At 37.5% G+C, this 10,674-nt stretch overlaps 1 protein-coding gene across 5 annotated transcripts in view; it reads right to left on the bottom strand.

The window, feature by feature from the left end:
* Positions 1-10,674, bottom strand: part of LOC108978883 (four and a half LIM domains protein 2) — a 212,841-nt gene that overhangs the window by 27,097 nt on the left and 175,070 nt on the right. For all 5 annotated transcript variants that reach the window (XM_018949421.1, XM_018949416.1, XM_018949410.1 and 2 more), the window contains one exon: positions 7,989-8,163. In XM_018949421.1, the coding sequence (XP_018804966.1) occupies positions 7,989-8,163 (175 nt within the window). The remainder of the gene's footprint in view (positions 1-7,988; positions 8,164-10,674) is intronic.

Raw genomic sequence — 10,674 nt, 5'->3', positions numbered from 1 at the left:
TTAGTGTTGCTATCATGATATTGATACATGATTGGTCGAAAGGAATTTGGAATGCACCATACCGCGATAATCGAAAAAAACTGTCAACATAACATTGATTTTTGACATGCTTTGACGTGATTTTTTTGGCTTCAGCCCACCTTTTCCACAATATTCGGCCAAATGAACTCTGTTGTCGTGTCGTAAGTCGAAAAGCATTGGTTTACAGACGTAATAGTGGCATTGTTTATCGAAAAAATTGAGTGATTTTGGAACCAATCGTGCTTTCAGTCTTCTTAGGTCCAAGTAATCTTTCAAAATGGTTTCAAACTGTGTCCCAGTTACATTTATGAGCCATGTTGAAAAACGCAATACAAAATGCTATGATAGTAGCCAGGCAAGTAGACCGTCCACTACACACCATTCGCCTTGCATAATATAGTTATGAGATTGTCGACGACCAAATTGTTTTCTCTTCATATTAGTTTTCAGATTCGAAGGTATCTTATGTCATAAATAATATAATATTTTGACTTCCTCACTTTAGACTATGGAATAACTCGATGAAAGCTACATCTATCATTAACGTGGGTATCATTTCGGTTATATAACAAATTGGTTATTTGGTAGGGCTATTGGAATTTAAGCGTACATAAGTAAGAAAGTCATATGTAATTTCTCTAAAACCTGCACCAACTACATACTTTTACTTATGTATATTCATTTTGAGGCTTTAGTCAATGCTTAAATTTAGAATTTATTCTCCCCAAACACAAAATGTAATGTGTGAAAATATCGTTATAATAAAATTTTTATTATTTCACCACTGCAAAGGTGGTGTAAAACAAGCACATGCATACAACTACATACACACACACACTTATATAATTGTTTACAAAGTTGGCAAGCCAGCCAAATAGTTTTAATGGTGGAAGGTGTTTACGATTTCATTATATGCACAGATAATAATTCGAAATAAATAAGCAGACAAATTATGTTAAATATGCTGAAATTCACAAATAATTTCCATTTCAGTTCAAATAAAACCTTCCGAGGCCCACCTACGGCCAATAAACGCAGCCACTACTTTACATATACCCATAAGTATGTATGTATGTATATGTGTATATCTGTGTATGAGYGTGTGCATGTTGCGTGATGTGTTTGGGTGAGCAAATTTAGAAGGACAATGAAATGTAAATGTCTTGCCAACGCAAATATTATTATTTTGCTAAATTATGTTGTTTACCGGGTACACACAGCCATATTTTTAATGGGCATAAATAAATACTAAAATTCGAAATGTGTGAATATGGCTGCGGGCAGATATTGTTTAAAGATATTTTCATATTTTATGATTATGTATATGCAAAAAGTGCAGAGTTTGAGTGTTTAAGTGAAAAGAAAAGAAGCCATTTCAGAATATTTATATATTCATATCTATGTATATATGTAAAGTATATACTCTGGTTACCAACCAATAAGTCAGAATATCGAGCACCGATTACTTGAACTTTTATAAAGTCAATAATAACTTTCCTATGTTGAGTCTGGCAGGTGATTAAAAGTCATTAATATATTCGAATATTATTCACAATAGAGTGGTAGAAGTATAGTTGTTATTTTAGCTGTCTTCGATTCGCCATTATCAGCTCGCTGACTTTGCCCGCTGCTCTCTTGTTAAAAAAACTACTTGTTATGGAGAGAGAAAACAAAGTTATCCTGTTGATTTTTGGACGTGTGGTTTTCAATGAAGAACTACATTTTTGGAGAGGTAGAGGATGGAGCCAGGTGTAGAAGTTCACGCAAGTAAGGAAAGTTCTTTGAGCGCTATTCACTTGAGAGTGGCCGGAAACGATTATTTTATATATGGCTCAAGCAGCTAACGACTTCCGGTCTTAGACCAAATAACCTCTGGGTAGCCAAAGTGAGAAGGTGAAAGTGAGAAGGTGAAACATCCCCTCCCTATTACGGTTAGCTTCGTTTGGGACGCGCCACGTAAAAAACACTACCAATGAAAAGAAGAAAACAGTCGCGTATGAGAGACGCCTTTATGACACAGCGGCTACGCTGGCTAGGTCATCTCCACCGAATGGATGAAAATACTCCAGCTTTGAAAGTATTCGAGGCAATTTCCGCCAGGGGAAGCAGAGGAAGAGGAAAACCTCCACTTCGTTGCAAATACAAAGTGGAGCAAGCTGACTACACTTGGAATCTCCAATTGGCGCTAGACAGAAAATGAAGAATCATTGGTGTGCAGTTTTAAACTCGGTTAAAGCAGCACCTAACAGAGTCCGTAATTCAAGCAAACATGGATTGATTTTGAATATCGTTTACTTTAGTAGATAATGCGCGCCTCGGAGACGTGGTAGAGTGCGTACCAAATACACTATTACTGCTTTGGAACAGAACATCGAAGAAGATCGGAATGAGTTCACCCGTCATCGCGTACAATAATTGGAGCTATGCAAATCCCATACACGATTTTGCTTACAAAAACCAAATCGCGCAACAATTGAGGCCCAACGACCATTAGGTATATCGCGCGTTCGATGAATGAGAGCTAAAAAAAATAAGTTATTGATGCTATATTGGACCTCTATGTTGAAATTTATTCACTAGTCCGAAATGATTTTCAAACATTATTTACCCTAGCAATCTCTTAATCAATGCTACGCAGTTTCGTCTTTGACATTTTATACGACTTTTACCATTGTGAATGATTTATATGACAAATTTCCATTACGCAATACAACATCAGTGAACATAATAGCACGGAAAATCTATACCTTCGTTAATGCATATGTGAAATATGTCTTTAGAAAGTTTTCTAAACTTCACCACTGTCCGGGCTCCCACTGTTCTACGTAATCTAATGGCAGTCTGCCTGTCGTTGATTGTTCGCAATCGAATGACATTCAAATACAAATCGGCAGATCCATCCATGGCATCCATTTAATGATATTTTTTATGTCCTCCTTAAAGCGAAAATATGTACATTGGTCAAGCATGTTTTCAGGTTATAAAAAAATACACTGTAATTCAATTCCTAATAGAAAGAGAATCGATAAATTCAAGTGGAAATCCTTAACTTGAACATCTACCTGAACTCAACTCAACTGAACTACCTCATTATATTTAAATTGACGGAGACAAATCTACTGCGCAAAACTGAACAATGAGTATTTAATCATTTCCGGCTGTTTTTAAGAAATTTAAGGCAAAATTAGCAATTTTTATTTCTCAACGACGTTTGACAGCTGACAGTTGACAATATAATTTGAGATCTCAAGCACTGTGTTCGTTTCGGTTGTATTTTAGTAGCTGATTTGTTTTAGCCCGTTTAAACCTACACTCAGTTTGCAGTCATATTTATATTAAGTGGGCTTACCACAACTATTTGGGCGGGGCGAATGTACACACATGCCTAAATACATAGTCGTAAATACTACAAGCACATATGTCGTCTGGCAAAGCAATCAATGTCTACTTCTATTATATATTATTCAACGGCAAACAAATGGTTAGCATGTAAACAATTCAATTTAGGAATGTTAATTACGTACACATKTATGTATGTATGTATTATGCACATATATTAAAATACCTATTAATTGTGGGTTAAATATTATATATTAAAATTACGCTGAAGCTGAGTGGAACTGACCAAAACAAGTGTGCGCATGCTTTGCTGGGTAGGTTGGCTGCACCATCGCAAGCACATTTAAGGTTCTGTATTTAATTAGAATTTAGCTAAAATCTTAAAACGAGGAGATAGGGCGGAAAATTTCATTTGAAATTGTCAACAAAACTATAATAAATATTAACAATAATATTTTCGATAATTCGATTCCGAGTAGCTGCCATACAAACTGAAGGATCAAACTCAAGTTCTTGTATGAAACACTTTTTTTATTTGACAAGTTATCTTCTTGAAAATTAGCATGGATTATTTTTTAAAGCAATGGTACAATATCAGCATAAATTGTCCAGATCGGAACACGATAGTATGTAGCTGCCATACAAACCGTCGGTAAAAATCATATCCTTGTATGAAACACTTTTTTATTTGACAAGATGTCATCACGAAATTTTACAGGGTGTAATATACAAGGCACCGTTACATTATTTCAAAAAAATGTCCAGATCGGACCCCTATATCATATAGCTGCCACATAAACCGAACGATCAAAGTCGAGTCACTGCATTTTTTATAAAGCATTTTCTGGCTACGGTGTAACCCAAGTTAATATTTTTTAATATGAATCACTTTGTTGGACATAAAATATCTGCCTTAATTAATTAACAAAAATTACACGTTTAAAACAATTAACAAAAACATACATAAATAATTATTAAAAAGATATTTGGAAAATGTGACATCGAAGTGGCATAATTTATGGCTTTTGTATTGTAATGCTAATCCAAGATTTGTAATTTTTTAATGATTTGTTCAGCGCGTTTTGGTCAAGTGCCATATATGTACCTTGTGAAGACTCGAACACATGTTTCGCCATTCCTGTCGTATGCGTATGAATCATGCTACACAAATTGCATGGCAACACAGACTCTCTGATGATGCGCCAGTCGAATTGTGTGGGTGCAAGAGGGTTTAGTAAGATTTTAAGCAAATAATAAATAATGAAAAAAAAGGCTCACAGAGAGAAATATGTGAGATGTATGTTTTTGCATTATATTAAATATTTGTATTTTTTTTTTTTTATATACAGATATGCATAGGCAACAACAGCTGCTGTAAAATGTGCAACCCTAGTTTTTAATTATTTCAAATCTTTTGGCTTATATTATTTTGCATTTATTTGTGAAATACTATATTCGCGCAGCTGAAGACGATATAATCGCTGCTAGCTATTTGCGACTATTATGCTAAGCGCTGATGTCTGATGTGGGTATGAGGAAGTAAGAAAATATCACAGTATGCACTCTGCCCAGACGGAAATTTGAGCTGCTTGCAAAGTCGTCAACTACGGAAAAATAATTTAACATTCGCAGAGAATTACATATCTGTACATGGTTTTGCAAGTGAAAGTCTGGCATGAAAGACAAACTGCTTTGCGCCGAAATTTTGTAACACCCACGAAGCTATTAATTGTCGGATCCGCTGATATGAGATCACTAATCAGTTCACTATAGCAAGTAGCTGCCATACAAAGTGAACAATCAGAATCAAGTTCTTATATGGAAACATTTATATTTGGCAAGGTATCTCCATGAAACTTAGGTTAGATTATATGGCTGACCGAGAAAAATCTTGTTCTGTGTGAAGCCATAGAAAAGAAGAACTCTTGTATTACAATAAAATTTTGCACAAGCGTTTTATTTCCATTCCCGCCAGTTCGGTAGGATGCCTGAGCGTATGCGCTTCCAAATGTTTAAGACATGGCCTTCCAAACGCGGGACAGTCAAGAAGGCGACCTTGAGTTGTTGTCACCTCATCCACACAGCTTCTGCAGATGGCGTCTGGTAGAATTCCCAGCCTTACTGCGTGGATACCAATAAGGCAATGGCGTGTTAAAAGCCCCAAAATTAGGGAGGGGCTAGCCTTACTGAGGGCAAAGAGATCACTAAATATCTTGCGAAAGATCTTGGACCAAATGACTTTTGCAACAGCGCATGTACCAATGGTTGCCCAGCTATTCAGTAATAGAAGAGGATACGGAAGCACAAATCCGCTTCCATTCTACCGATAGCGGTTCTAGGGTGCCTTTTCTTGCTGGCTCATGAGCTTTACAGTTTCCTGCGATTCCATTGCGGTCTGGCACTCATATCAATCTTATCACAATGACATTTGATCAGCTCTGAACGCATTGTTAATGAACGACTGTTCAGATACGTGCACTTTTCGTAATCCAGATTCAGTGAATCTGTTTTGGCAGCCATACATCTTTCGACAATGTCTATGGGCACTATGTGCAAGATGGCGTTAAGTGCCATGATTGGAGTGGACCTCAGTGCACCACATATGCTGATGAGTGCCACCCGTTGAACATTATCGAGTTTCCTTGAAATTGTGGTCTTTTCTAGAACCCTCCACCACATAAGGACCCCATAGAACATAATGGGCTTGATTATGGTGTCGTAAAGCCAAAGGACCACTATCGGTCAGAGACTCCACCTTTTGCCAATGACTCCTCTACGGCAGTATAAGGCACTCGATGCCATTTTTGCTCTTTCGATATTTGGCTTCCATGAATGATTTTTCCTATCAAATATAAGTCCTAGATATTTTACTGTATGCGCTGCCACCGGGATCTTGTATCCTCTAGTAAATAACTCCAGCTCAGTTTTATTTAAGTTGATGACAAGACCTCCTCCGACTGCCCAATTTGTTACGACTCTGAGATACCCTTGCGTCAACTCGTACAAGCTACTCAGGAACTTTCCTTTGACCATAATCGGTATATCGTCTACATAAGCAATAACCTGGTAGCCAAGATCATCAAGTTTTTAAGCAGGTCCTTAACAATCAGGAACCATAGAAGAGGAGAAAGAACTACACCCTGTGGGTTACTCATATTTCGTCGAGCGTTGCCCTATTCCATCTGTCATTCTGCCGCACAGTAGACTGAAAATGAGGTATTTGATGTTTGATTCAATCCCAAGACCGTCCATGGCATTTGTGAACGTTTCCATTATTGAAAGCTCCGTTGACGCAGGAAAAATCTCAAAATTGTTGAAATCGCACCATTATAACTTATAGCTGCAAACTGAACGATCCAAATCAAGTTCATGTATGGGAATTTTTTTTTATTTATGAAGGGAGTTATATTTTTTTAACATAAAAAATGAGCACACTGTTGTTTTCTACATTTGTAAGTCTTCCATCATTCCAGTTGAACCCAGACGTTTAACTCGACTCTGTTTTCATAGTGCGTTCCACACAAATGGCCCCAGTGACATACATACTTATGCGACATATACATTATATTGTTTTTACAAAGCCTATAAAAAGATGCCACATGGCGCTTAATGGCTGCTTTAACGGTGTGAAGTGCCGCCCAAATGGGGTGAAGATACGCTGGAGATACAGATATCTAAATATGTACACATATGTGTGTTTTTTCACACAACCACATTTATGGAAAACAAAAAAATGCTTATTACTATAAAAAATTGATAAGAGAAGTGTTAAACCTCTATGAAAACTATTAAAATAGCTGCGTCCAAACAATAAACACTAGACATGTCGCAAGGCGAAATATGTGGATGAAATCGCCTTGTGTCTTCATTTAGCCACCGATAAAGTACTGCATTTGTCAATATTTACGCTAAATATTTTTATATGGCTTTGCTGAATGCTTAATGTTACGCTGACCAAAATCCAAAGTGGTGCGCATGCGCAATGGTTCTTGGGCCACCAAAAATGCGCTACTGCCGCTTATGGCGCACGCACATACATGCACATACACTGCTAGTAGAAAAATGTAAGCGTATTTGGTTTCATATGGACATGTGTGTGCGTTCAGTTACCAATTGGGAGTTGGTGGACCAGTTAGCCAATTGGCATGTATGTATAACCATCGACTGGGCGACAAAATAGACTTGCAGCAATTTATGTTTGTGGAGCAGAATTGAGACAGCGAGCGACCGGCAACTATGCAACTCGGGCATTTATGTCGTTTTGGTGTGCCTGATTGCATGTCGGTAATTAATTGCCAGAGGGGCCGAATAAAACTCAATATGCCAATGACATGTGAACGCAGAGATCGTTTCATCTGCAGTCGCAAGAAAGTGGTTAAATGGTATAGATATGTAAAATAAACTAGTTTTAGGCTGTTGTCGTTGAAGTTGTTATTTTCAGTAATTTTTTTTTTTTTTTTTTTTGTTTGCACTTGATTGTAATAAATTACAACGCTTTCTAAACGGTAGCCAGCAGTTTGGTTGGCGCTGCCGAAAAGTATGCAACGAATTTTGTTAGTAAATTCCAATGGAATAGTTTCCATTTAATAGTTAGAGAACATACATAATTCGTTGGTGGCTTGACTTACCTGCGCGGAACACCTCGCCGCAGCCATCGCAACGCGAAGCGAATTGTGCGTCGTAGCAAGTGCCACAATAGATCTTGTCGGCCTTCGCGCCAAACTGTTTATCCACCAGCGACAAATGGCACTTGAAACAAAGGAAACAGGCCTCGTGCCAATGCTTGTCTTTGTAGGAAAGATCCTGAAAGAAAATTAAGAGCGAAAGGAAAACAAATAATTTAGTTAAATATTATGATGTAATGATAAGGGTATATTGAGTTTATCGCGAATTTTTATATATTAGGTTGTCAAAAAAGCTCTTTACCGATGCTACGGCTGCTACTATGCCGGTCGCTTTCGACCAATTCAGCGATTTTATCGCAATTTTTGACGACAGGCCTTCCGGCGCGTGGCGCATCTTCGACCACCTCGACACCAGAACCAAAACATTGAAACCATCGTTGTGCGGTGGAAATGGAAACTGTATCGGGTCCCTAAACTGCACAAATTTTATTGGCGGCTTGAGATGCATTTTTGCCCTTATCGTAGTAGTACTGTAAAATATGCCGTACTTTTTTGTGTTAACGCGTGAAATGAGCTTTCCGAAATGGTATAGTGTGACCCGATGCGACGAATAAAACTAGAACTACGTGCTCTCAGCGCCAACCAGCGAAAACCGCAAGACTTTTTTGACAACCTAATATATAATAATGATCACCTAAGTCGATTTAGCCATTACCCTCTRTCTGTCTGTATATACGCGAACTAACCTTCCTGAATTTGAGATATCGATCTAAGTTTTTCCACACGTCCGTTTCTTCCCTAGAAAATGCTAATTTGTCGTAACCGCCTATATTAGACTACTATAGCATACAGCTGCCATGCTATAGATCTTAGAAGAAATCTTTGTGTGTAAAAATTATCTCCACAAAATTTAGCATGGATTACAACCTGAGGCAACGGTAAATCTGCGAAAAAATTATTTAGATCGGATCAAAACCATGTCTTTGTGAGGAAAATTCTTTTTCTATAAAATTGTCAGCTGCCATATAAAATGTTGGCCGGACATGATTAGACGAATTTGCGAGTAGACTAACTGCCGAAGCCAAGGAAGCTAAACCTAACCTACGTGCGTTAAGACCATTAAAACTTTTTCCAGTCCTCGAAAAAGTCGGAGTATTCTTTTTCAGATACATGCTTGAAGACCTTCTTTTATTTTGTTTATACTAGTCAATCGTGTTAAGCTTTGTGAGTAGCCAGAGGTCACATGTAACCGAATCAGGTGAAAATAGTGATTAGGGAACAGCATGCATGTATATGAGTCGAGTTTTTCTAAGTTCTTTTCTAGTTCTAAATATTAATCGACTATTTGTAAGCAATAAATCTTTTATTTTTTTGGTTCGTGTTTAACGCTTTCTCAGCCTTCTTTGGACTCTTCTAATTTCGTCAATCTTGAAAGCAGAATTAACACCAACAACAATGTCAGCTTTGAAATCCAATTACCAACAGGTGTTACTTTGGACTGAGTAAGCAAATAAAAAGTAGAGTCCTCTCCCGGCAAACAAGGACCAAACTCCACGTCCTCATTATTGCCATTCTGCTATATGGTGCGAAGACATAGACAATGATATCATCAGATGAGTTGGCCTTAGGAGTGCTCGAGAGAAAGGTTTTGCGGAAGATTTATTGCGCATTAGCCACGTCAGATACCGCAGTCAATTGGACGATATACGGCGACATTGACAAAGTTCAGCGAACCAAGAGACTGACTAGGTCGTGTGGTCAGGATGGAAGATAACACTTCAGCTTTGAAGATTTTCGATTCAGTACTTGTCGGTGGAAGCAGAGGAATATCTCCACTCCGTTAGAGAGATCTTGTGGAGAAAGCCCTATCTTGGCACCAGTTATCTCTAATTGGCGCTAAATAGCGCAAAAGAGAAACGCCTGGAGCGCTGTGGTTAATTCGGCTATAACCACGTAAACGGTGCTTATGCCAGTAAAGAAGAAGCAGAAAAAGAATTTTGATCCCCAAAAGCCTTCTCCTACATTTTGAGCGTGTCCGTACAAGAATATTCTCTCGGTAAATAAAATTAAAAACAAGTTCTTTACTCAGCAAAATTAACCTTTGTAAAAATCGAAAAATTAAGCTTTTTTTTTTTGGACACAGAGTCATTTGGGAATTATTATAGTCAGTCCTACCAAAATAAAAAAAATAATTACTTGTCTTCTTGATAGTCGGTAGTTTCGAATAACATTGTCACCTTGCTATTTTATCACAGTAGCATTAACTCAAAACATGAAATCACCTTGAAACCAAACCGTCGCCTAAAAGTAAAATATGAACTAGTTAGTATCTCGGCTTCTATTAAGGGGTTTACGTGTCTTAAAAATCAATTTTTTTTCCATTGTCTTATTAAATTCTATATCTGTAGAATACTGTCTTATCTTTTCAAGTTGGCCCGCGAAATAGTTTTGGAGATTCAGCCTTGATAACTTGTGCGCGCGAGGCTAGCTAGGCTAAGTGCGTCGTCTTTTAACGCGTTTTTCTGAAAACAGTGTCTTTGAAGTCGGTTGGCAAGATTTCTCCAGAACTGCTCAACTGATCTTCATGAAACTTTACACAGGTCTGTGAGATAAAATTTTAAAGACTTGAAGGAAAGATTTTTTTTTCGATTACAACTATTTGAAAAAAAAAATATCGCGAAATTTTTTT

The sequence above is a fragment of the Bactrocera latifrons genome, unplaced genomic scaffold (assembly GCF_001853355.1).
Source record: "Bactrocera latifrons isolate USDA-ARS-PBARC rearing strain unplaced genomic scaffold, ASM185335v1 scaffold_1, whole genome shotgun sequence".
NCBI lineage: Eukaryota > Metazoa > Arthropoda > Insecta > Diptera > Tephritidae > Bactrocera > Bactrocera latifrons.
Note: the sequence above shows the minus strand (reverse complement) of the source record. Positions and strands in the feature narration are given on the sequence as shown.